The 27,210-nt window shown below is 41.0% G+C and overlaps 1 protein-coding gene across 1 annotated transcript in view; it reads left to right on the forward strand.

Moving 5' to 3' along the window:
• Lamb4 (laminin subunit beta 4) overlaps positions 1-27,210 on the forward strand; it is a 91,255-nt gene that overhangs the window by 22,095 nt on the left and 41,950 nt on the right. The window contains exons 10-17 of the mRNA XM_069996223.1: positions 2,939-3,118; positions 6,185-6,294; positions 8,604-8,683; positions 9,219-9,369; positions 18,013-18,216; positions 20,192-20,307; positions 21,127-21,247; positions 26,590-26,767. Coding sequence (XP_069852324.1) covers positions 2,939-3,118; positions 6,185-6,294; positions 8,604-8,683; positions 9,219-9,369; positions 18,013-18,216; positions 20,192-20,307; positions 21,127-21,247; positions 26,590-26,767 — 1,140 coding nt within the window. The remainder of the gene's footprint in view (positions 1-2,938; positions 3,119-6,184; positions 6,295-8,603; positions 8,684-9,218; positions 9,370-18,012; positions 18,217-20,191; positions 20,308-21,126; positions 21,248-26,589; positions 26,768-27,210) is intronic.

Raw genomic sequence — 27,210 nt, forward strand, 5'->3', positions numbered from 1 at the left:
CTCCTTCCTTCATAGGAGCAAACACTCTCAATGACTTGATATTTATCATTATGACCATGCTTGTTTTCATACTTGCACACATGTTTTTATCACAAACAATATGTATTGGCATATTGTCAAACTTTTGACAACAGTGACTTTGGATTAATGGTTGTATGCTATATGTATCATTCAGCAACTTGGATATTTCAACATTCTATTTCTGAGATTTGTCCTTATTGGTTAGCCCTGATTACTTCATTTAAATTTCTGCCAAGAATTTCTTCCTATAAATATGTCAATATGTATTGGTCTATTTTCTATCTGTGAGCTAGTGCACATGTGTAAAGACTATCCCTAAGAAACGTAACTCAGATGGAAATGCTGGACCATGGAGTATGCAGTTTCTAAACTTAATCAGCCAATGCAGACTTGACTCTAGGTGACTGTGCCAATTACCACCCACACCATGAGTATGTGGGACTTCCTGTGGATCTATATCCTACTCAAAATTGATACAGAGAACTAAGTTCTCAGAAAACATTTGTTTAGAGAAATTTCCTGAGTGTCCTACAATTTTTATCTTGATCGTGAATTGTACACATACACATCACATCCCCCTAAACTTTTATTCATGTTTATAGTTATGTACTCAGAAAAGAAAAGAAAATTGCTCTTTGGGGTAGAATGAAGGAATTACAATGTTATAAAACATAATCCAGGAGTCATAAAATAAATTTAGAGATTTATAAGCCAGATGATTTAAATATATCAAATGAATCTTGTTTTTAAGATTAATTTGATGGTACTTTAGAAAAAAGAAAGAAAGCAAGAAAAGGAAGTTAACATTCCTGATTTGAAATTAAGAAGTCATTCTTTGTAAACAAGGAGTTTTTCCTCATAACAAATCTCCATCATGAGACTCCCCAGTTTCTGTTCCCCTAAACACATGTTTATTGTATGTACACAAATTATGTGTATCAAGAAGATTGACTAGCACTCTCATATAACCTTTCTCTGAGTTGTCCTTGGTTGAACCTAAATATTTACATAAAGAGATTCCAGGCACAGATTGGCTAATTTTAAGTCTTCTATGATTGAGACAGTTACATATGATGCAAACAAAACCAAAGATCTGGTAGACTTAGCCACTGATAAGAAAAGTTTACTAAGATTAAATTGGTTTTATTGGCCTTCTAAAGGCTAAGACATAGGGTTATTCAAAGTAGAGTTACTCTCTAGTCACTCTGTCCCAAAGGGTATTTCTGTGTATAATTAATTGATAATCTAGAAATCTGTGCTGATCCTTGGATGTGACTCCCAAATAAACTTGAGCATTTCCTTTTGGCCAGTTATTAAATGAATCTATTTTGTCCCTTATTCTCTGGAAGCAAGTGGCTTTAATTAGAAGGAAATTGTGAATTTTCCTCCAAACTAAACAGAACCTAATGTTTTTATCACCACTCACAATCCAAGAACAGCCCAAACTTGAAAGATTATGTCAGACAACGAAGCATTTGTTTCGACACCAAACAACTGATCTGACTGGATTTTTCCCACTGAACTCACTAACCTAAGTGGTTGTAGACATAACCTTAAATTTGAGGAGCTTGTGTTTATTAATCTGAAGCAAACATGTACAAATGTGGGAAAGATTGTCCTTTAAGATCCAGATGTTTATTTTTGATGTTTATTGCCTCCCTTTAAAGTAGAATCCCTTGGAACAGCACCATAAAGGAAGGATGGGTCCCTGTAATGGCTACCAACACACTGGTCCTCTAGACCAAAGCTACAAGGGCTGTCTGTGTCTCCCCAGACTCTGTAGTCATGAGAATCATCCTGACTGACAGAGTTCTTACTTACACTATGTCAAAATCTATCTCATGTAACTTATCTTCTCTAGTCCTGCCATACCCTCAAATTATTCACACTATCAGAATCCTTTTTCATATTATATTCCTTAATGAGTTATATTTCTACTTTTTAAAAAAAGCTGATACTTCTGTTGATCCTGTGCTACTGGTGCCTGCTTATCTTTTTTTCTAGAATTTCTTTAAGTTTTTGCATTATTGCCAGATTTCCAAAAGAGAAAACAAGGACATGAATGTCTTCCTGTTCTTTTCCTTTCTTTCTTGTAGATTGTCCAGGAAAAGCCAAAAAGAATGATAGTACTTTCCTTGGAGACATACTTTTTCTGTGATGAAGAACAGACATCTTTTAACCTTGCTTCAGAGAGTTGGTTAGGCATTAACCTGATTTCTTTCAGTTTGCAGGGAGACAAATATCACTATATACACCCTTAGTTCTCTTGACCTTATTTTCACCTTTAGTCTTTTTATTTTTCTTACTACATTGAAATTCATTTAACATAAAATTCACCATTTTAAAATGAACAATTGACTAGTTCAGTGTCATGCAACCATCACATTTGCCGAGTTCAAAGACATTTTCATCATCCCCAAAAGAACCAATCCTTAAAATCATTTTCTAAACAGTAGTTTTCCTCTGACTTTAGAATAATATATATGCATAGATATGTATATGTAAATATACACAATATATGGAATTATATAAGGAATGCCATATGAAAAAAATGCTGATAGTATGAATAGTTTGAGGGTAGGACAGAATTAGACAAGAGAAGTTATGTGAGGTAGATCTTGATGGCCTATAAGGAAGAACTCTTTGTCAGGATACCCCCTCCAGACTAAAGTGTCTGGATAGATGCATGTATATATATGGAATTATCCAACATATATCTGAACTTACTCAACATATATCTGAACTTACTCTGGGAGCCATTTCTGAAACCCTTTGCCCAGTAGTCTACTTGTACAAATTTATTTGGTTATTATTTAAACATAGCTTAATAGTTCTAGAATGGGCAAAATGCTATGCTTATAATGAAAGTTCCCCATAGTTTGCAATTAACTAAGTCAATGCATTTCTGTGTCCCCAGCTTGTGAATGTGACCCTGATGGGACCCTGTCTGGTGGCATTTGTGTGAGCCACTCTGATCCTTCCCTAGGATCTGTGGCAGGCCAGTGCCTGTGTAAGGAGAATGTTGAAGGAGCCAAATGTGACCAGTGCAAACCCAGCTACTTTGGCCTGAGCGCCTCTGACCCTTTGGGTTGCAGACGTAAGTCCACAAGACTGGGCCACCACCCTGGGTGGGTGCATGTTACAGTTCAGTGGGGCTCTTTCTTTCTTTCTTTCTTTCTTTCTTTCTTTCTTTCTTTCTTTCTTTCTTTCTTTCTTTCTTTCTTTCTTTCTTTCTTTCTTTCTTTCTTTCTTTCTCTTTCTCCTCTCCTTTCTCCTCTCTTCCTTCCCCCCTCCTCTTTCTTTCCCCCATCTTCCTTTTTCCCTCTCTCTCTCCCTCTCCTTGCCCCTAAAATTCACTCCCTGCAAAACCCCTAAAAGTCCTGACTGGCCTCTGAGGCTTTAAGTCATTCAATACCTCCCTTAACTTGAAAAATTAGTGGACAACTTTCCTCCTTGGTATACTGAATGTATCATAACTTGCCAGCAGAGGGCGCTCACATTCTCCCCCTCCCACCTTCCCCAACTGCAACAAATGGAGTAAATACTAAGAATTTTAACGCCAAGTTGCGAAACCTCTAGAAAAATGGCTCCAGCAACTGAATACACTCCTCGCGGTGAGTGTAAGTCAATGAGCACGCACAAAGGCATCACGAGTTCCTATTTGCTCTGCAACAGGTAAGGAATGCACTGGAGATAACCCAAAAGCAGAGCCCTCCAGAAACAAAGGAAGCAGGGGATTTTATTCATATGGAAAAGCACTTTAGGGAGCACACTCCTGCACATAGTCAGTGTAAGGTTATAATTCAAGAAGGAAACATACATTTCCGGGCATGCTCAACTCAAGGTCTTGGAGTGCATGCTTGGAAGGTTAAAATAGGGAATAGAAACACTTCTGGGAATATTGTTTCTTTTTTTCCAAGAAGTTTTAACTAAAATAAAAGGAAAGGACACTGAAAGCTTACTAAACCAGGCACCAGTGGCTCATGCTTGTAGTCTTCCCTACTCAGGAGGCTGATATGAGGATCAGGGTTTGAAGCCAGCTTAGGTAAAAATGTTAATGAAACTTTTATCTACAGTTAACTAGCAAAAAGCTGAAAGTAGAAATGTGGCTCAAGTATAGCACCAACCTTTAGCATAAAAGCTAAGAGACAGCACCCTGGCCATGAGTGCAAACACCTTTTTTTTAAGCATATTAATATAGGAGTTTTATCTAAAGGATGCCAGCCTGGCTTACCACAACTACTTGGTGTCTATAGAAAATTTTATTATAGGGCTGGGAAGTTGACTCAGTGGTAGACCGCTTGCCTTGCATGCCTGAGGCCCTGGGTTCGATTCCTCAGCACCACATAAGCAGAAACAAAAAGCCAGAAGTGGTGCTGTGGCTCAAGTGGTAGAGCGCTAGCCTTGAGCTGAAGAGCGGAGAGACAGCGCCCAGGCCCAGAGTTCAGGCCCATGACCAGACCACCCCCCCCAAAAAAAAATACTCTTCTCAGGTTTGATGGTGAAATTAAATGTCGCCGTAATGAATTATATGGCCAAGATAGTTTTTCATTGCAATTTTCAGCACTGTAGGCCTCTCTGTGGTTCACTGATTAGCATGATGTCCTCTGAGAATGGTTTGAACATTGGTGTGTGTGTGTGTGTGTGTGTGTGTGTGTGTGTGTGTGTAGGTATATGTGTGTAACCATTTTGTTGGCATGTAAGAAACGTGTCATACAGTATCATTTAAAGAGTATAGTTCATTTATTTTTAATACATCAAAAGTTGTGTAACATAATCAGTTTTAGAACATTTTAATCCCCCAGCACATACCCCACTTTGGGTATGTAACTACAAGAACTGCAAGCAGATTTTTAAGGTGATATATGTATTTTTCACAATAGCCAGAACATGGAAGTAACCCAATGTCCATTGATAGATAAGTTGATAAGTAATGCACACTATAGAGGGATAATGGAATACTACTTAGCCTTAAAAAAAGAAGGAAATTCTGACACATCCTACAATAGGGATGAACCTTAAGAACATTAAGCCAATAGCCAAAGGGAACCAAAACTATGTAATTCCATTCATATGAGAGACTTAAAGTATTTAAATCATAGAGACAGAAAGAATGATGGCTATGAAGCCTGTGGGTGAAGAAAAGAGGAGCTATTGTTTAATGGTATACTATTTCAGTTTTGCGCAAGGTGAAGAGCTAGTTGTAAAACAATGTGAATGTACTTAGCACACTGAAAAGTGGTGAAGACAATAAGTTTTGTTATATTTATTTACCAAAATAGAAAAACCACATACACTTTAACTACTACCTTCCTACTCTCCCAAATTAGTGCTTGCTAGGGCACTGCCACTACAGAGCTGCTGATGGTGGACACTTCATACAAAAGGAATCATTGTAAAATGTGGTCTTTTTTGATTGGCTTCTTTTACTTACAATGTTTTCAAGGTTTGCCCATGTTATAGCAAGTATTGCTTTATCTGTATTTTTTGTGTGTTGGCTAAACAACATTCCGTTGGATGGATGTACCAGGTTTGACAGGCCTATGCATCAGCTCATGACCATTTGGCTTGCCTTCTTGAACACTCAGTTTTCCTGCAGGGGAAAATAACAGCTTGCATAACTTCTTGAGTCTCCACAACCGTAAGCAGGACTGAGAAATGACTATGGGTGGAGAAACAGAAATGAAGTAAAAAAAAATAGTAATAATAATAATGATAATGAAGCAGTAAGAATGAGAGGAGAGAGAGAGAGAGAGAGCATGCACATGTATGTGAGGGGGAGAGGGGTGTGTACATCTGCCAGAGAGGCTTCTGTCAGTGACAACCATAATGGCTGGAAACTGAGTCATAAACATGATATTCCCTGAATCACTCGCCTGGAAGCACTCGGAATAGCTGTCAGCATTCCAGCTTGTGCTGACATGGTTCCTCCTCATTGCCATCCAATAGAACTACATAAGAATTTGCAAGTATGTGGCCGGGGATTGCCTCTGTGGGGTTAATGTAGTATGATAATCATGTATCATACTATACACAATAACCTGGCAGAGCAGGCTGCTGTGTGTTCTTGTGGCCATTCATTTTGCTCAGTGTGAGCTGTTAAAGACATTCGCAAGAATGGAGAAATGAAAAATGAGAATATTTGTCTATGTTCTGTTTTTAGCCTGCGGCTGTCACCCCCTTGGGAGTCTTCCATTTTCGACCTGTGATATGGATACAGGCCACTGCTTTTGCCAGGCCTATACCACAGGACCACGCTGTGAAGAATGCACTGTATGTATTTGTCTACGAGTTTTCTTTTATACAATGATGAATTCTGGTGGTCATGCTCAGAAAGGCCTTAGTCTTGTTAATTGTACTCCTTGTTCTATGATATTTCACTAGTCCTATGGTGAGAGTCTTTATCCTATAGAAATTGGCACAGTGTCCATCAGCCTCCACCCTGAGCCTTACCCTTAGCTCCTGTAGAGAGCTAGCTGTTAAATATTTACCAGCAGACTAAACTGACCCAGCAGAGATGTCAATGGTTTTATCCATTGTTCTCCTGAGAGTGCCAGGCAGTAGACAACAAGATGAGACAATCTTTCTTTTAGCTTATCCACATATCCACATATCCTCTTACCACATCTTCCTCTTACTACCCTCTGCCTAAAAATATTTTAATTGAGCTCTTAAAAAAATCAACAACTTGGCTTAAATGTCTTCTATAAGCTGGGCACCAGTGGCTAACGCCTATAATCCTAACTACTCAGGAGGCTGAGATCTGAGGATCACAGTTCAAAGCCAGCCTAGGTAAGAAAGTCCATGAGACTCTTATCTCCAATAAACCACCAGAAAAGCGGAAGTGGTGCTGTAGCTCAAGTGATAGAGCGCTTGCCTTGAGCTGAATCGCTGAGGGACAGTGCTCAGGCCCAGAGTTCAAGCCCCACGACCAATAACAACAACAACAAAAAATGTATTCTAGATTCCTGTGGGAAATGAACTTTTGGATTTTTCTCAGGCATCATTAAACATGAGTATGTATATTCTAAAATTAGTAATATAAACCATTTTTACTCCATAAGAAATATGTCATACAATTGAGCAGTTCAAGCTCAGATCTTTTCTTTGTTCTCCAGTCTTGGCAGCCCACCATGACATTTTAGACAGAGAAAAACAAAAACTTAACCTAATAAAAGAACAGTGACCTTGATGTGTCTGAAGAAATGGGGCTGATAAATAAGAAACATATGCCTATGAAGAAATCTTTTGGGGCTAATATTTTAAGTCATTTTCCTGAAAAACATATTAGAAGGAGGTAGGGACTCTGTGCCAGACAGGTCAGGTAATTTAAACATTTTTTATAAAAAGAGAAAGCTCACCCTCATCAGTTTCAGGGGTCACACATGTACAGAAGGACACACTTCTGGATGACAGGATTGCTGGAGACACCAAATCAGACCACCCCCAGGCAAACCTTAGACTCAGGCTGGAGTTACCAGGGGGTTAATTGTCAAGCATGCATCATAGACTGTCATGTTTGCAGGAAGAAAACAACTGAGCAGGGGCCACTTCAGGATGATTGTCCAGCCTAGACAAGCCCAAGCAGCCACCAGGGACCATAGTCATTTATAGCTGAATGACTGACAAGGCAAGAATTCTTTGTCCTGGACAAGACTTTCCATGTCACATCTTGACACAGGCAGTTCAGTTCACTTTTTTGTTTTTTGTTTTTTTCTTAAACCAAGGTTTGGTTGGGGGGGGGGGGATACCAGAAATCCTTTACTGTGTTTCCTACGCATTATGTCAGTGTTTAATACTTAAAAGGAACTTTTGAGACAACTTGGACAAGAACTTACCAAGGTAACAAAAAAAATGAACATTTCAGACCTTTTCAAATGAGAATTTCTTGGCTACTAAACTCATGCTTTTTATCTGAACATGCTAAATTACAATTTGCTGGGGAAGTATCCTTGTGAGCATTTTATAGTAAATGCTATCAGAGTTTTTAAGAAATAGTTGTTTGTGTCTCACCAGCTGTTTATATTGCATAAAGGTCAAGATGTTGCAATAATGAAAAAGCATTGAATCACAGAGCTAACTCTCACTCCTGTTCACAACGGGTTTGTGAATAATTGTCTTTACGGAATAGTGATAATCTTTGGCTATCTTAGAACCAGCTCAATTGATTCTTCAACTCCACCATTTCAGTGTGGCATGAGTAAATCTCCAGGCATTACTGTGGTAAAGGAACCATGGTTTTCTAAAACAATTGTAAATAGGGTGGTAAGAAATTTTTCCAGAGAGGCCTCAAATGACCCAGCTTGAGCAAAAAGCAGTGTGGTCTGAGGAATTATTGATTTCCATCTCGTCCCTCTTGAAGTCATGCATGGGCCTTCCTTCTATTCTCTTTTATCCAAAGCCCTGGAGATGGGAATACTATGACCATGGAGACCATTCCCAGGCAAGGATGGTTACTGCAGGGTGGGTCTCGATGTGTGGCTCTCTGACATGTGGCAATCGCACTGTAGTGGTTTCAGTATGACACTTCAGAACAGCAGAGATCTTTACAATTGGACTCAATGAGCAGTTTCTTTCTGTAGGCTGGATCCTGGGGCCTAGGGGACCATCTCCATGGCTGTGCTCCCTGTGACTGTGCTATTGGAGGTGCTTATTCCAACAGGTAAGTCAAATGAGGAGTGATGCTTTATAGCACTGATCTCCCCCTCCCCCCCATGGAAGCACATTCTGGTCTGATCTGCCCATAGTCGTAGGTAAAAGCTTTTTTCTGTTTCAGGGTTTTGGAATGACCTCAAGCAATGACCTCAATGTGTTCACTGAAGCCCATTTGATTTATTTAGCTCATAACTCCACCGGGGAGACAAACACTCTTTCTGCCTAGGTGTCCCAAGAGGTTATGGGACGAATGTCTGAAACACATGACCCAACCTGCCTAAATCACTAACCCTGTGCCATCCTGAGAAGAAGGGTTCTGACACTCTATTTTCCAGGCTTTAGAGCAGAACAACCAGGAGTCACAGAGGAAAGAAGTTCCCTAAATCTGAACTTGGCTTTCAGGTTCAGTCAGATAGAGCCCGTGGGCTCACAGTACTTTTCCACAAGACTATTGGTAATTGGTCCAAACTCAGGGGGGCACTTAACCTAGTACCCTACACCCGGCTCCTCCATGTGTCTTGTCAATGGATTCTCTCCCTCAGGTGCTCACCCAAAGATGGGCAGTGTGACTGCCGCCCACACGTCACTGGCCGCAGATGCACGGAACCTGCCCCAGGTTATTTCTTTGCTCCTTTGAACTTCTATCTCTATGAGGCAGAGGAAGCTACATCTCTCCAAGGACTTGCACCTTTGGTTTGTATTTCATTTTTTCCCTCCACAGACTTCATGTGATGGCACATCAGTAAATATACACAGCACACACTTGACATATTGGTTAAGTACCCAGCACAGAATACTTTTGCCCACAGATGTCAATCAGAGTAGTATTATAGCAAGGAAAATGCAGATTATATAAATGCCAAGAACAGACTCTGCATTTTGTTTATCTTTGTATCCTCTTGCTGGCACATAAATGCTAATTAGATCAAATTGTGATGATATGGACATGGCCTTTGCTCTTTCAAGGCATTCACCAGATAAAATGTGTTTTTGGAGTATCTACTTCCTTGTCTCCCCAAGGATACTAAACACATTTTTTTTTTTTTTTTGTCGGTCATGGGGCCTGAACTCTGGGCCTGGGTGCTCTCCCTCAGCTCTTCAGCTCAAGGTGAGCGCTCTACCACTTGAGCTACAGCGCCACTTCCATACTAAACACATTTTATCTGGTGGACAAAATGCCTTAACATGTTGCCTGACACATAGTAGGGAGTTTCTGAGTTTCTGAATAATGGGTAAAGTTTATGAAGTTCTTAAGAGTGTAACTTCAACCATAAAATAGAAATACAGGAATGGAAAGGGTGAAAATCTATAAGGAGGAAAAGCATGTAAAAATCAGTTCTGAAGAAGAAAGGATTTAGATAAAACAGGGGAACTCCTCCTAGTTCCAGTCCCAAGTCATTTCCCGGAATCTCTCTCCAGCACTAGCACAAAAGAAAGAGAAAGGGAAATAAAAAACACTTTCATTAGTGTAATGCACTGTTTCACATTTTATATATATATATATATATATATATATATATATATATATATATATATATATATATATATATATATAATCTCACTTAATTCTCTCATTAATCTGAAAATTATCATCTCTAATTTCTAGATGGGAGTGGGCCCTAGGAAGGTGAAGTAACTTAGACAAAGACATACATGCAGTAGACAGTGGGTCCTGAACAGAAACACTGGTACATCTGGTTCCAAATCTCTTACCCTTAACTCATTAAAATATTGCCTACCCATGTGCTTATTGCCGAGTTCTCAGTTAAAGGATTCTTAAGGGTACCTCACCCTATCAATTCTTATTTAGACAGTACCTTTCTGTAAATGGCTCAAGATGGGTCAGAACAATAGTCTATAAGTATATTAGGACTTTAGCACCATAAGGGATCCCTTGTAAATAGGCTTCCTGCTTCAGTAGATTTATTTGTCTGAGTCCTGAAAGCAAAGTAATTTCAGTTGTAGACAGATGAGAAGACATTCCATCCAGAGAAAGTTATAAATAACATCTCAGAATATAATCAATACAGGTATATCAACAAATAGATCAAGGAGTTAAAATAAGGAAGAAAACCTGGAAATAAGAACATTCCTAATAAGTTTAGAGACTAAAGTTTATTATCTGGGCAATTAGAACTTATTGAAGCTTTATTAACAAGAAAATGATGTGAAGAAAATGTCCTAATGTTCCTGCAAACTGTTTAGCAGAAGAGAAGGCCAGGTTGGTGAGAAGAGCAGTCTGCAATAGTCTACACAGGAGGAATAAGGTTTAAGTTTAGAGGTAGTAGAGAGAAGACAATGATCAGAGATGGAAATATAAATACATAAATGGAATATATAAACCCAGCTGAATCTTACAGATAATTCTTTTAGTAGTCTAATTGGAGAATTAAGAAGAAATAAAATTAACTTTCTTGGTGAATCTTTAAAAGGGTAACTGCATATGTCTATGTGTATCCTTGCTACTCAAAATGTACTCAGCAGCCTAAAATATTGGCATCACATGGGAGTTCATTAGAGGCTCACATATATTCTAGACTATTGAGTCAGGACTACATGTTAACAAGAGCCCACAGATGATTTCTGTGCATTTCAGGAAGCATTGTTTACTTGATTTCAGAAATGTCTTGAAAGAAAAGAGTGGGGTATGGGTCACCATACTACATGTGGGGAAAACATGTCTCAAGCCAATATTGACTGTTTGATATAATATAGAGTTGAATAAAGTGTAATATAGAATTAATGTTAATTCCATAATATGTGTTTTATATGTAATATAAATAGAATAGTTTATAATTTTGTGGCAAGATGAGTACAATTCATGAAGAAAGCGAAAATGCAAATAGACATAATCCCACAATGGCATTGCCAAAGCTTCCTCATCCTAGAGGAAGCTACAGGAGCTGATGAGAGAACATGGCTGGCCAGGCGCTGGTGGCTCAGGCCTGTAATCCTAGTTACTCAGGAGGCTGAGATCTGAGGATCCCAGTTTAAAGCCAGCCCGGGCAGAAAAGTCTATCATACTCTTATCGCCACTTAACTACCAGAAAACCAGAAGTCCCACTATGGTTCAAAGTGGTAGAGCACTAGCCTTGAACAAAAAACACTCAAAACAGCACCCAGGCCCTGAGTTCAAGCCCCATGACCAAGAAAATAAATGGAAGAGAGAGAGAGAAAGAACATGGCTGAGGGTCTGAACAGTAAACTGTGGGACAAATGGAGTCTCCAAAGCAGATCATAGTTGACCTCAGGGCTGTAAACTCCTGGTGTTATATAGATATTACATATATGAATGTTGCATATAACATGTTACATATGTGTGGTGCATATACACACACATATTGCATAGCTTCTTCCCAAGACTTTTTTTTTTTACTTTCCCATTGGCTTTATTTCAAAATGTCATTTTACAATGGCAAGTTTTTAAAATTTTTAAGTGACTATACCTACAGAATCTGAAATTGAATCCTTAGGATTTACTTAGCTTTGTGAATGACAAAGGGGTATAAACATAGCCAAACAGAGAGCTGATAGCAGAATTCAACAGAATATTGGTCATGGAGAAAAACAGAAAAAAAGAGGGAAGGGGGTAACAAGTTTGATAAGAAATGTACTTATTACCTTACTTATGTAACTGTAACCCCTCTGTACATCACCTTGACAAGGAAAAAAAGGAAACAGAAAAAAATCATAAAATATATTATAAATAATTTTGTCTTTAGTACCACTTCAAATGATATTTTACTGTGTTTGTAATGATTAGATTGGTTTCTGGAAGATTACCAGATTCTCATAATATTAAGATCATATCCATGTTTATGGGAAAAGGGACATCCATCAGTCCCCATTTTCAGTATTTCTTCTTTAGGCTACAGCTTGCACTTGATGAAATTTCTATCTACTATTCCTGAGATTATTAAATAAGAACTATAATTACTTTTTAAGTGATAGTGTAATCTGAAACTCTTGTACTATAGAATGATTGATTCCTTTTATGATTAGCTAACTTATCATCTTTGTTCTTTTTAAGATATTAGCAACAGCTTTGCCAACGTGTGATGTGTATTTCCAGCAACAAGGAAATGATTTCACAATGGACAGAGGAAATATAATACTGAACAAAAATCAGAAGCAAAGCCTACGTGCTGATGAGCAGAATAAGGTAAAGCCATTTCTTAATGACCATTGTTATTAGCCACCAATAAAACTAGTCATGTACCCTAGGCCTGGCCCCTCAAGTCCTCATTTCCTGTAAGCCCTGTCTTCATAAATAGAAATGGAAGGAAGGTGTTTAGAACCAAGCTCAGAGTAATAGGACCTTTTGAGGAAAACTCTACTAGCTTTATTTCTGTTCAGAACAAAGTTGTTCTAGAAAGCTGGGTTCTAGAGTATTGGTGAATCCAGGCAACTCATCTTAACAAGGAGATGTGAAGTGCTGAGGGGTGTTCCTCCTAACTGAAGAAGAGATGCGCTACTGTGCTTTAGGGTGCTGTTGTGTCTGTGCCCCAGACACCAAGATGGTTACAGTTAGGAAGTGCCAGTGTGAGAGCCAAAATGATGACACCTCTTCAGGGACCCCTCCTCCAAAGGCTTCAAAAGCCCAAAGATCCAACTACTATTCACTCAAAGTCAAGACCAATGTCCATCTATATGCTCATTCATTCCTTCAATCATTACACAGAGAGTGGAGCATTTCCCTGTGCACATGCACAAATGGTTCTGCTAGAGAAGCAAAGGAAAGTGGACGAGGACTGTCTGGTTCACAGACACAGCACATCCGTCAGTCCCCTTACATACAAGAGTCTTTTTTTTTTTTTTTTTTTGTCGGTGGTGGGGCCTGAACTCTGGGCCTGGGCACTGTCCCTCAGCTCTTCAGCTCAAGGCTAGCACGCTACCACTTGAGCCACAGCGCCACTTCCAGGTTTTTCTGCTTATGTGGTGCTGAGGAATCGAATCCAGGGCCTTATGCATGTGAGGCAAGTACTCTACCACTGAGCCACCTTCCCAGCCCCAATATAAGAGTCTTTATTGAAGCCTAGCACCAGTGGCTCATGCCTGTAATCCGATCTACTCAGGAGACTGAGATCTGAGGATTGCGGTTCAAAGCCAGCCGGGGCAGGAAAGTTCATGAGACTCTTATCTTCAATTAACCACCAGAAAAAACTGGAAGTGGTGCTGTAGCTCAAGTGGTAGAGCACTCACCTTGAGCTGAAGAGTGCAGGGACAGCACCCAGGCCCAGAGTTCAAGCCCCACGACCAACCAAGAAAAGTCTTTATTGACGACCAACCAAGAAAAGTCTTTATTGAGTGGATAAAGTGATGGAGACAATGTAACTGCACAAGAATCATCTAGCTCCCCCATCAGGAAATTTTGGTCATGAGCATGCCTCTGAGATTGCTGAAACATGGTCACAGACATGGCGTGAAGCAGAAAGAGCTAAATACAGCAAGGAGCTATGTACAGTGCCGCATAGGCTTCAGATGAAGGGTGAAGATTCACCTAAGAAAGTCAAGGAACACTTTGTGGGATTGTTCCCTGCCCAGTCCCTGTGCACCAATTGTGATGACTTTGTGTTCTCCTACTTGTTTCTATCCCCGGCCTACATCCCTATGAAGCCTTCTCTGACTCTGGGCTGGAAGTAGCTGTCATTGACCTGTGGGCCCCTTGAAAGAGGAGAGACAAGTTGCAACACCTCCTCTTTCCCCTTGACCCTGAGGCACTGATCCCAGATCCTCACGTTATACTGTGCACAAGTGTTCTCAGGAGGGAGCTTGTATGAAACAATCCCAGAGATGCTATATCAGGAAATCTGGGCTGGCTAAGAAACCTATGTATGCCAGGCACCAGGTGATTTCTGATCTACTCAAGAAAACCCACTCTGTGCTTCCAGGGTATACTTTCTGCCTTTTGCCTGAAGGCACCACCTGTGTGTCACTGAGATGGAGACTCTCCTCATCCCTTTAGACCAATTCAGATGTATCTTTCTCCAATATTCTCCCACCCTGTCGTAATTATCCCAAGGCCCCATGGGTCACTCTGCAGATCTATTAGTAAGTAGGCCACACAATCAATGCTGTGGGTTGGTTTAGTGTAATTGAAGACTACATAATAAGTTATAATTTTGTGAGCATTTCTGTTTTATATAGGGTTGTGTGGTCAGTGTCCAGTTAGATTCCCTGGATGTGAGATTTTGGTGAACCTTTAGTGAACTGAGGAGTAGATCAAATCTAAAAACTCAAAGAAGGATCATGTCTTTCCTGGAACAGCTGGCCTTCTGCTGGTTCTTTCTTGCTCATTTTTAAATACATACATTAAACAATGTCTTTAGTAAGTGCTTTTCTGTTTTTCTCCTAGAAAGAGCAAGATTAATCATTTATTGGTCATTTATTTAAAAGATTCCTGTGGGTCAGTCTCCTTGTCTTCTTTTTTTTGGGGGGGAGGGAGGGGGTTGGTTGTGGGGTCTGAACTCTGGGCTTGGGAGCTGTCTCACAGCTCTTCAGCTCAAGGCTAGCACTCTACCACTTGAGCCACAGCACCACTTCCAGCTTTTTTCTTTCTTTTTTTTTTTTTTGCTTATGTGGTGCTGAGGAATTGAACCCAGGGCCTCAGGCATCCAAGGCAAGCGCTCTACCACTGAGCCACCTTCCCAGCCCTGTCCCCTTGTCTTCTATTCCAGCCTTGCTGCCCATTATAATTATTAAACCCATCTTGCTTTTGAGAGTTAAATGCTGCTACCCAGCCTTTTCTGTCATCCACATTCCTAATAAGGAACTCCGTTTGTAATCATCTATCTTACCAGACTATAGAGATTGTCCATACTCAGCTTCTCAGAGATCTGGTACCAGTCTTCCGAGTTCATTTCTTACTGTTTTGGTAAGTGAATAGCCTTTCAGCACCCCCACTAGGAACATAGCTAGTGGTTTTCTGGTCTTGAATTAAGCTTAAATCTACTATAGCACACATACTTCAATGAGTCTTGCTTCTCTTCCTCCATAGCCTGCTCCAGAAATTCTGGCATCTCTGCTTCACTTGTTCTGGGCCATGACTTTTGTTGCATTTCCCATAGCTACTCAAGTAACTTATCTACACCCAGAGCCCTTGCCAGGCTGTAAAATCTTAGATCCCAGGTGGCTTCAAATCAACAGACTCCCCCTTATCCAGTTTCATATTCTGCTCATTAAGTTCCACACTTAGACATTCTCTTCTAGATGCTCATGATATGAGTGAGCCAGCTCTTGCAACTCCTTTCTCAAGATCAGCACTTCCCTTTTGGATCATGCTAAGCCTTGACCCTAATTACTAAGCATGTGGTCAGGAGAGACAGTCCAGGCAGATCCTAAGGAAAGCTTGTATTTTATCGTGAGGCACATGTGTTGTCTGCATTTGAGGGCCCTGCATTGTATTCAATTGTGGAGCAATAGGCTGTATTTCTCAAGAAGGACAGCCTACAAGCACTGAGGAGAACCTGAGGGTTTCATTCGGTCTCAAGATCCCACTGCTCTTCCCTCTGAGGTCCTGGGGTTGGCATAGATTATTTACCTAGGTTTGGAAATCAGCCTGCTCTAGGGACTCTAGGACTAGTCTTTAGCTCTTCCTTCCTTCTCACAAAAGAAGGTGAGAATTTCTTTAAATATGCTCCAAGATGACCTTCTGATTCCCACATTCTGCTTTAAATGAGTGATGGATTGTCCTAGCCTGTTTTTTTTTCTACTTCATCCAAGGTATTGAACGGTAATCATCCTTTTGGTTATGGTTCTTCTATATCTTTCAGTGCCAGAAATACTTCATAAGCCAAGGCTTTCTTCCTTAGCCAGTCCTAATTTGCATAAGTTTCAGCAATTATACCACTACTTCTTGCCAGAGATCACAGGTACAGATTACACATGGGGATTCTCATTGCCAGCTGAATAGGTGAAATTATTCATCTCCGGAATTACAACATAGGTATCTATTTCATTCAGAAAACAATCTGGTACAAACTATCTCAGGTCAAGAGACCTAGAAACAGAGCCTAAAACATGATTCAGCCACATGTGATTTATTAGGAAGGAAAACTTAAGGGAGTAAAGGGGGGAAAAAGAGAAGAGCAAGGTTGAGTCTCAGATAAAATAAACCTTGGGTTGATTCCCAGGGGAGCTCAGGAACAGGAACTGCAGACAAAGTCATCCTGCTCCTTGAGACATTCAGGCCAGCCTTTAACACCTTCACATCCACTTGTTATTAGCTGTGAACTCCCCAAGCAGGGCTGTGGGAATCAGGAGTGTGGAAGAGCAGTTCTCTAGATGGGGGAGCAGAGGGTCAACAGTGAACTGTTAGCAGCAACTGAGGGAAGGGTGGGTGTTTCTAACCAGGCAAAGAGGATCAGGCAGGGACACCTACAGTATCTGCTGCAACATGAGGGTATTTTTTTAATGTTTGAAAAACATTCAATGGGATGAATTTACATATATCGGTCTATTACAACCTAATCTAGTGGTACAGTTTCATATTTATATTTCTGTCTCCTTTGTAATACCCTTCTGTGGCCAGGTATCTAGTCCTGTTCATCTTGATATTCCTCATTCAGAGGCTAGCATGTAATCGTTACTAAGTAAGCATTTACTAAATGAAAGGCAGTTTGGGGCTAAATCACAGAGCAACTTCAACTCCAGGCTAAGTAATTTGAGCATTACACTGCTGGCAATTAGGTAGAGTTTGAAATGCTTTGTTGGCAACAGTATGTAGAAGATACTGGAACAAGGACAGAGTGGAGAGTATCGCCAAAAGCTATTGCAGCAACACAGGCAAAGAATAACTAAAACAGATTTTGAGTTCAGGCTGCAAGTGTGGAGAGGCAGATGCAAAAGTAATTAAAGAATATTATCTATAGGATCCAGATGGCCTCTGGCATACCTCCAGCAGAGACTCTGAAGGGTTCTCATCCATCAAGAACATTCTCATGCTGCATAAAAGAAACATAGAGGAAATAAAGCCACGTGGGTTTTCTCATTGCCATGCATATGAGACAAGATCCCCAAAGAAAACATGGGAATATTCTTTTTCCTCCCTATTTTGGCTAGAATTCCACAATTACAGCCAAGAAAATGTTGTTAATACGGAGTTTGCTCAGCTCACTAGTACACAGGGTACTGACCATTAAAAGTGGTTTGTGATACAACTTTCATTCCTTATTCTGTGCAGTGGTCTATGTTCCAAAGCTGCCAGCCCAGCACATTGTTCTCAGCAGGATTCTTCTGTGTTCTGGTTGAAATAATTTAACCATGACTCACATGGAGCCTATAGATGCACAGAAATACTTTTCTTTTTTCCTGAACTCCTACAGGCCTTGACTATAGGCCAATAAATTTACATTCCTCTCCGTGACTTTTGACCAGGTGTCTGCTGTTCACATTGTTTTGCGGGAGCTGGAAGCTGGGAGCCCTGTTACGTGGACTGGACCTGGATTTGCCAGGGTTCTCCCTGGGGCTGGCTTGAGATTTGCTGTCAACAACATTCCTTTTCCTATGGATTTCACCATAGTTGTTCGCTATGAAACTCAGGTACTCTTCAACTCCAACTCCATGGTAGCAAAAAGCTGAGAAATTCTCGCATAGTTTCCAGCATTTTAGCCTTGCTAAGTGAGTTCATCATAAAATGACTTGAGGAAAAATAACCATCTGGAAAGCATTATAAGCCAAAGGGTTTCCTTAAGATATTGAAGTAGCACCATGAGACATATACATACGTGCGTTACTCATGGTGAAGCTAAAGTTGCAGTTAAATGTTTGAAAGACCAGGCTGAAGAAAGTGGTGACAAAATGTTTGTATAAGAAAAATAAGCAAAAGAAACAACACAAATTCTGTTTCTCTAGGGATGTTTCTTTCAAAAATTAATAAACAAAAATGCACAGATATTCTGACTCAGAGATGCAGCAGAAACCTTTATTTTTTATTTGCATTTAGATCTTGCCTTGTAACCAGAGAAAGACTAATTGCATAAGGTCCCATTAGTCTGCTACTACCACATGCAGGCCCTATACCTCTGGAGAAATCTGAAACAGAATAGGAACCAAATATTAAAAGTACATGATCTAAAGCAGTAGTTCCTAACACTTTCTTGGGTAATATGAAACATGCCAGCCATCTTCCTTGAAAAAAAAATGTTTTAGTTCTAGTGCTAGTGGATCATACCTATAATCCTACCTACTCAGGAGGTTGATATCTGAAGATCACAGTTCAAAGCCAGCCTGGGCTGTGAGAAAAGTCTGGGAGACTATATCTCCAATTAACCAGCATAAAGCTGGAAGTGGCTCAAGAAGTAGAACTCTAGCCTTGAGTGAAAAAGCCAAGGGAAAGTGTGAGGCCCTGAGTTCAAGCATCAGTACAAGTATGGAAAGAGAGGGGGGGAGGGAAGGAAGGAAGGGAGGAAGGGAGAGAGAGGGAGAGAGGGAAAAAGAAAGAAGGGAGGGAGGAAGAAGAAGGGAGGGAGGGAATGGAAGGGAAGGAGAGAATGGAAGGAAGGAAGGAAGGAAGGAAGGAAGGAAGGAAGGAAGGAAGGAAGGAAGGAAGGAAGGAAAAGAGAAGGAAGGAAGGAGGGGAGACAAGGGAGGGAGGGAAGAAGGGAGGGAGGGAGGCAGGCAGGCAGGCAGGCAGGAAGGAAGGAAGGAAAGAAGGAAGGAAGGAAGGAAGGAAGGAAGGAAGGAAGGAAGGAAGGAAGGAAGGAAGGAAGGAAGGAAGGAAAGCAAAGGAAGGGCCGGAGATATGTGATTCAGTAATAAAACACTGGCCTGACAACCCTGAGTCCCTGAGTTTAGGCCCCAGCAGTTTGAGCAGGGAATGGTCTTAGAGGCCCCAAATCCCTTGTGCCCACATTCTAGAAGGGGGTCACTGCATGTCACATGGCCACTACTGCTGGCCTACTTTGTAACTCTTGATAGGACGCACTTCCCTATTTTTTGCTTATAAGGAAAAGCCAAGGATTTCAACAAACTGACCTGGTCAGTATTAAAGTATGAAAGCCATTAAAAAAGAAATTTATTCCCAACAGCTTAAAAAGCCTTTTCAAATTGTAAGGCTTCCAGAATATAGCTAATTATCTCCTCCCCATCCCCCATCCCACTTTTCCCTCCTCTCTTTACCATGTGTGTATGCATGTACGAGATGCATGAATGTGTAACCGTCTATAAAGGATTCCATTTGTTGCTCTTTTTTCTGTGATCCAAAGCCATGATGATTTTGTTAATTCTTTTGAAGACAGATTGGACCAGTTAGGAAGGCTAGGGGTTTTCCAGGCCCCTGGGCTATAGCTATAGCCAGACAGCTTTCTTCCTGCCTGGATCACAATGTAGACACCAGAGAGGTGGGCCTGTTGGAAAACCACCCAAATGTCTTTCAACTCCAAAACTCTGTTTCCCAAGTGATCTGTGGCTTGCAAATTCAATCCCACACCCTCTCCTATCTGTAAGTATACGAGTGTGGGGACAAACGGGTTTCTTGCATCCTGCAGTGACATGCCGTGATATCTTCCCTGTGTAGACTGCAGCCGACTGGACTGTCCGGATTGTGGTGAACCCCCCTGCCGTGAGTGACCATTGCATTCACAGGACGCCACAACTAACACCTCTGGCATTTACCTTGCCAGCAGCTTCCAGGTATGCTTGGGGCCTGACTTTAAACATGGGTTTTTTTTCCCTAGAAGTTGGCCCATGTGTTGATCCTGGGTTACTAAGTGGGGAAGAGGCCTATTGAGGGAGATGGTCACATTTATTATGAATTTACTGCATGCTACACTGCACATTGTGTTTTAATATTATATTTAATCTCAAATACTCCAGAGGAATATCTTCATCAAAGAGAAGAATACTTAAATGACTGGTCCAAGTCTCAGTTTACGAGTATAATACATCTTACTCAATGTTACCCTTCAAGCATTCTCTCCCATCTCTCCCAACCCCATCTAACCCTCAATTTCCCTGGGTCCATTTGCACACATGTATATTGACTATTATGACTGAATTCACCCACCCTTCTCTCCATTCATCTTCCCTACCCATTGCCTTCCTTCCTCCCCTCTCCAACATATAGAACATTGCATTCTCTCCATAGCCAAGAGCCTTTTCAGTAAACACTACTAATTCTGAAGCCACTCATTGTGCTGCATCAGAGATCGTAGCATCTGAAATAGATAACAGCACAGTAGAAATTATGCCTGTGCTTTCTCCAGAGAAGTCAAGCCATGCCAGTGCCTTCTAAGATTTTGCTATTTGACACAACCCTGTGGAAGTATAAATCCTGTGGAAGTATAAATTGACTGTTCAGTCAGCTCAAAGGTTCTGATGTAGACTAGGCCTTGCCTTAGCCCCAACGATGAAGTCTCCCATCAAGTGAGATGCTACCAAATACTGTGGCCACTTAGGTAATATAACTGAGCCTTTGTGTCTGACATGTTCACTTTCTTTCTCCTAATACAGAATCACACTACTTCCCACACCCATCTGTTTAGGACCAGATGTGCAATATTCCATAGATCTCTATTTTTCTCAGCCTTTGGAAGGAGAGTCTCATGCTCATTCTTACATCCTGGTTGATTCTGTAAGTATATCAGAGGTTTGTTTTTTTCAGTGCTTTGTCTCAATTAAGTGCCATTATGATTCTACTTGTAAACTCTGGTGAGATGTTTCTTTAAAACAGAAATGTATCTTTTTAATGATACAAGTTACCTCATGGCCATTGTAAACTGCATGTCACAGCATATCACAGTAATAACTTGAAGTGTTGGACCTATTATTTAATCCTTACAGCATCCTGTGAAGTGCATGCTGTCACTGATAGGGCCACTGAGGCACAGGCTCACAGAGGTGGTGAGTGAGGGGTTAGAAATGGGAAACTTCATGGTCTGCTTCCAGATCTCACAGCCACTAGAGTTTATGGGCATTACTAGGGAATCCTACCACTTTAGAGGGTGGTTGAAGTGTTGCTTCAGTCTGATCCCACAGGGAGATCCAGGTTGCACCACAGAAGTGAGTCCACTGGTGGCAAAAAGGTGGCCCAAATGTACCCAGGTTATTGGCTACTGGCTCACCTGTCCTTTAGTGAGTACATAGATTCCTGATGAAGGTGGTTGGGCACTGTTTTCTAGAAAAGACAGCTGTGGGCCTTTAGGAGCCAATGTCACAGCAGCTGGACAGGTACTCTAGCCTGTCAAAGAGGATCCTGGCTGGACGCCTACATTGACCATTGGGTCCCTGACCCAGGTTGTCCAGTAGGAGAAAGTCAGCGCACATTTTGTTATTGTAAAGGAATGTGGCTAACGCTACCCTACCGACTTTGCTGCTGTGGGAGTTGGCACCTGGGACTTGGTCATTTCCAAGTTTGTGTTTCTCTTCAACCTGTTTGCCACTTGCATCTAAGAACAGGGTACAAACCAACAAGAACAAATAAAGCCTGTTTAGTGCAGAATTTTCTCTGCAAAACTGCCTTTTTAAAAAAGTATTGTGCAGTTAAGATTTATTTGCACTCTTATTATAAGATACGTGCCTCCATAAAACTGTTTAGAATCAAAAGTATATTAATTATTCTGCAATATAAAGCTGCCATTCTTCTTTTCAAACCCTGGAATAGACTACACTTAATAAGCATAAAATCCTTAGTAGTTTTTAGTTTTTCGTTTTTAGTTCTATCAGCTAATTGTATAGCTGATAGAGAGTTTTCTCACCTGGTCTGTCCGCTTGGGTCCAGAAATAGCCAACTCTAAAGAAGCTCAGATCTCTGGCTACCCTTATCTTCAGTCCTGCACCATCTCCTTGTCTTCTGTGTCTCTTTCCACCTGGATTGTGCTTGAAGAATGAAGAGTCACTGTAGTATAAACTTAAAGATGCAATAATAGACATATACATATGATTCCTTATTGAACAAAACTTATGAAATACTCATTGTAAAATAAATGATGTGGTAGGCACAAATAGAAACCAGACTCACACCATCACCATTCCCCTGGAGTTCACTCTCCAAAGAAGAGATACAGACAAGCATGGGGTGTAAGGTCCTGGGAGATGTGTCTGAAAAACTCACTAACTCACACTATGGTTCTTGACCTCAGCTGAGCCCAGTGTTCCAGTGGTAAGAGTTTCACAGTTTGGAAAGTTTAGTAAGTAGCTGATGGTCCCTGTTGCTTTTGGAGCTGTGGTGAGGCAGGACATTGTGACAAGGGGTTATGATGGAGTCAAACCAAAAATTACCTCATGGCCAAGAGGGACAAGGGAGAAAAGAACACAGGCTGAGTTCCCAGCTACTCCCTCTGTGAGGCAGGCCCCCAGGGGCCAAGATACCTCAGACTAGCTCCCACTTCTTAAAGTCTCCATCATCTCCCAAAAGTAATACTCCAAAGAACAAGGCTTTGGCCCATGGGCCTTTGGGGACACTTAATATCCATGCTATTGTACCCCACTGTCTCTTGCTATCCTGGAATGAAAGTTATATGCACTATAGTCTACTTGCACATATAACTTCCAAATAAAGCAATACAATATGCAATCTTAGAACAGTATGTAGTATGCACAGGAATGAGTATACCAGAAGACATGATGAAATAGAAAGATGCTCATATATGTAGACTCATTGTTTGTGAGACAGCCATAAAGCAGGTGTGTTGTAGACATCATTCCATGTTTAAAAGCTGTAGACCTAGGTCCAGGTGTGGTGGTGCATGCCTTTAATACTAACTACTCAGGAGATAGAGGTGATAGGATTATGAGTTGAGGCTCACTCAGGCAAAGCAGGGGGATCCTATCTGAAAAACTAAATAATACAAAAGAACTGGAGTTGTGGCTTAAGTCATAGAACATTTCTTGAGGCCCTGAGTTCAATCTCCAGCAAGAAAGAAAGAAAGAAAAGAAAGAAAGAAAGAAAGAAAGAAAGAAAGAAAGAAAGAAAGAAAGAAAGAAAGAAAGAAAGAAAGAAAGAGAGAAAGAAAGAAAGAGAGAGAGAGAGAGAGAAAGAAAGAAAGAGAAAGGAAGAAAGAGAGAAAGAGAGAGAGGAAGGAAGGAAGGAAGGAAGGAAGGAAGGAAGGAAGGAAGGAAGGAAGGAAGGAAGGAAGGGAGGGAGGAAAGGAAGAAAGAAAAGAAAAAAGCGTAAACAGTGCTTCAGCTCAGACAATTATAGACTGAGTTTTGTCCTTCATAGGAACATGAGATCATTTTCCATTTTATGAGAAAGTCTAGTATTTCTGATCTTTACCCACTAAATGCCAGTAACACACCACACCCAATCACTGTGCTTACCAAAACCATTCCAACAAATCTCCCTGAGGGGAGGTGTCTCTGATATCAAGAACTCCTGTCTGGGAGGATGGGAATGGGGATACAGAATAAAGAGAAATGAATGTTAGATTTTATCCACAAGCAGTGGGAAGCCACTGTAAAGTTTTAACAAGAGGATTGCCTGAACTAACCACATGTAAAGGAATCATTATGACTACCATGTAGAAAACTGATGAATGGCAAGAATGGAAGCTGAGATATCAATTATGTATCATTCTAGTGATCTAGGAATGTGGCAGGGGCATGAAGAACATTCCAGATACATTTAAGAGGTGATATTGAGCAAGATGTGATTAATGTGCTAAGTATGGGATGGGGTGGGGGGAGTGAATGACCAAGCACATGCCAATAATATCCATCTTGTTTCCCCCACTGAGAATGTGGCAGGTGGCGGCATCATTTATCAAGAATAAACAAAGACAGGAAAAGAGGTTCAGGTGTGTTGGTTTACAACCTGTAGGACAACCAATAGACAGGTAGACCAGGGTAGATGTGGAGTTGTCCACTGGAAAAGAAACACAAATTCAGAGACCAGTCACCTATAGATAGGAGAAAACAACTTCAAGAAATCTGGGTCTCAGACTGGGAAGGTGGCTCAGTGGTAGAGCGCTTGCCTTGCATGCAGGAGGCCCTGGGTTCGATTCCTCAGCACCACATAAGCAAAAAGAAAAAAGCCGGAAGTGGTGCTGTGGCTCAAGTGGTAGAGCACTAGCCTTGAGCTGAAGAGCTAAGGGACAGTGCCCAGGCCCAGAGTTCAGGCCCCACAACCGGACCCCCCTCCAAAAACAAAAAAAAAAGAAAAAGAAATCTGGGTCTCAAGGAGCTAAGGGCAGAAACAGGGAAGTGGTAGGAGGAATCCGTGAGATCAAGGAGCTCTTTTTGCTGATGGGAGAGGGGTGAGTACGGTTGAATGTCAGCTGAGAGGGAGAATTGAAACAAGCAAGCAGAAGCCACAGGTTTTTTGTTTTATGGTTTTGTTTGTTTGTTTGTTTGCAGTAGGTAAATGGCAGTGAGTCACCTCCTCCAGGGAAACTCAGCTTCCTCCTTAAACACACAGAATTGGAAAAGTGGAAACACACATGAGTTTGGGAAGCCCCAGACCCTTTGCTGGAGTTTCTGTGAAGTCTGAGGAGTAAGAATCCCAGAGTGCAGGGGCCATGAAGATATATGTTGGAGGAACCAGGACACTGGCCCAGTTACCAGGGATTGAGATCCTACCTGCAGGGGTGCCAAAAAACAATTAGGGGAAGGCTGGGTGGGGACAGATAGAGAAAAGGGTCTTGAAAACTGTTTCAGTACAAAGCAGAAGAGCAGGGAAGGTTTAACTGGGCCACTGGGTCAGTCTCCTGAGGAGTGACAACCTATTTTTAACACTGGTTTTTACACCAAGTGTTCCATATAACCTGTGGCCTGTGAGCCTTAACAACACTCTCCACTGTATCATCAAGAGCATTCATACATAGTTAAATAATACTAGTTCATAATTTAGTTGTCTTCTTGAAAACTATGAATAGCCTTTCTTCACATAGATACTAAACTAGGGGCTGGGAAGGTGGCTCAGTGGTAGAGCGCTTGCCTTGCATGCATGAGGTCCTGGGTTCGATTCCTCAGCACCACATAAGCAAAAAGAAAAAAGCAGGAAGTGGTGCTGTGGCTCAAGTGGCAGAGCGCTAGCCTTGAGCTGAAGAGCTGAGGGACAGCGCCCAGGCCCAGAGTTCAGGCCCCATGACTGGACCACCCCCCCACATAGATACTAAACTAGAGGTGGTTCCTCTTTGCAAATAAGTGTGCAGTGATGTACTTGTCCCTATAATAGCTGCATTGCTTCTGTAAAAATGTGGGTTTTAGGGAATATAAGTATTATTTGGATATAGGATGGAGTGATTAACTGTGGGAGCGTTGGGTTTAAGAAGTATCTTTCTTACAAGACTTCTTAGAGCTGCTAACATTTTAATCTTTACTGTGAATCTCTAAGAATCCAGTACCCTTTGATGTAGAACATCACTGTTTACATATCATTTTTTTAATTTAGAGAAGAATCTGGTGGAATTAGAGTTGCACTGTGCCACACTATCACAAGTAACCTAGTTAGAAGTCTTTCAAATCTAAGGGGAAAAAACCCTGAAAATAATTTAAAAAACAAACAAACATGGTACTCGGTAGACACTATGTGGAAAATGAACTATGCAACTTGTGGGCAGAGACAGGAGGGGAAAACTGGTGAACATCAAAGAAAGAGGTGACATTGTCCAAAGAGAAATGTACTCATTACATCTGACTTCTGAAAGTAACCACTCTCTATAACACCTTAATAATAATAAACTCATATTTTAAAACATTAAGAAAAAGTAAAAAAAATAAAAAGAAGCTATTGTGTTCACCATGTAAATACCATATTGCAAATACAAAATATTTCTTAATTAGTTGAGAACATTAACGCTTCAGCCTGAGGCAATTTAAATTGGAAATTGGATTGAGCTTCTTTGGATCACTTTTCTCAGAAATCAGTTTTGTTGGGTTTTTTTGTTTTGCTTTTGTTGTTTTATTTTTTTTTTAACATAATGAGACTCTTGGACAGCAGAGAGCTTGAGTCTTCTTTTCTCATTATCTCAAAAGCTTGGCCTTGTTCCCCATGTCAATTCACTGGAGGGTTTCTGCAGCAAGCAGGACATGGAGGAGTACCGGATGCATGGCTGTGCTGAGACAGCCTGGGAAGTGGAAGCAGGAATGCTCCCTGAGGCATGTGAAAGGCTCGTGGTCAGCTTATCTGCCCAGATGCATGATGGGGCAGTGGGTGAGTATCTTGTTCAATGGCACTACAGAAACAATGAGATCTGTCCAAATGCTCTTTGGAACCTGAGTGAATTGATTTGCTTCAGGTCATGCTCCAAACAAAACACCTCACTCAAGTGACGTGTTGGAGTGGTAATTCACAGTGTGGTAAGTGTATAAAAGATGAACTTTATGGCAGCATTGGAGCACCAGCTCCCTGGAGCAATGGTCCTAAAACATTCATTTTGGAATCCTAGGGCTGGAAGGAAATCTAACCCACTTCTTTCATTCCAACTTTCATTTAATAAACAATGGTGTTAGGGTTCCAAATGTTACATAATTTGCCTATACCACTCAGCTATTTTATAGGATTTCTCCACACCAGCACTACTGAAATTTTGAGGTGGATAATTCTTGGTTGTAGCAGGGGGGCTGCCTTTTGCATATAGGATGCTTCACTACATC

This window comes from Dipodomys merriami, unplaced genomic scaffold (genome assembly GCF_024711535.1).
Source record: "Dipodomys merriami isolate MVZ:Mamm:240054 unplaced genomic scaffold, mDipMer1.0.p SCAF_5, whole genome shotgun sequence".
In the NCBI taxonomy this organism is placed as follows: Eukaryota; Metazoa; Chordata; class Mammalia; order Rodentia; family Heteromyidae; genus Dipodomys; species Dipodomys merriami.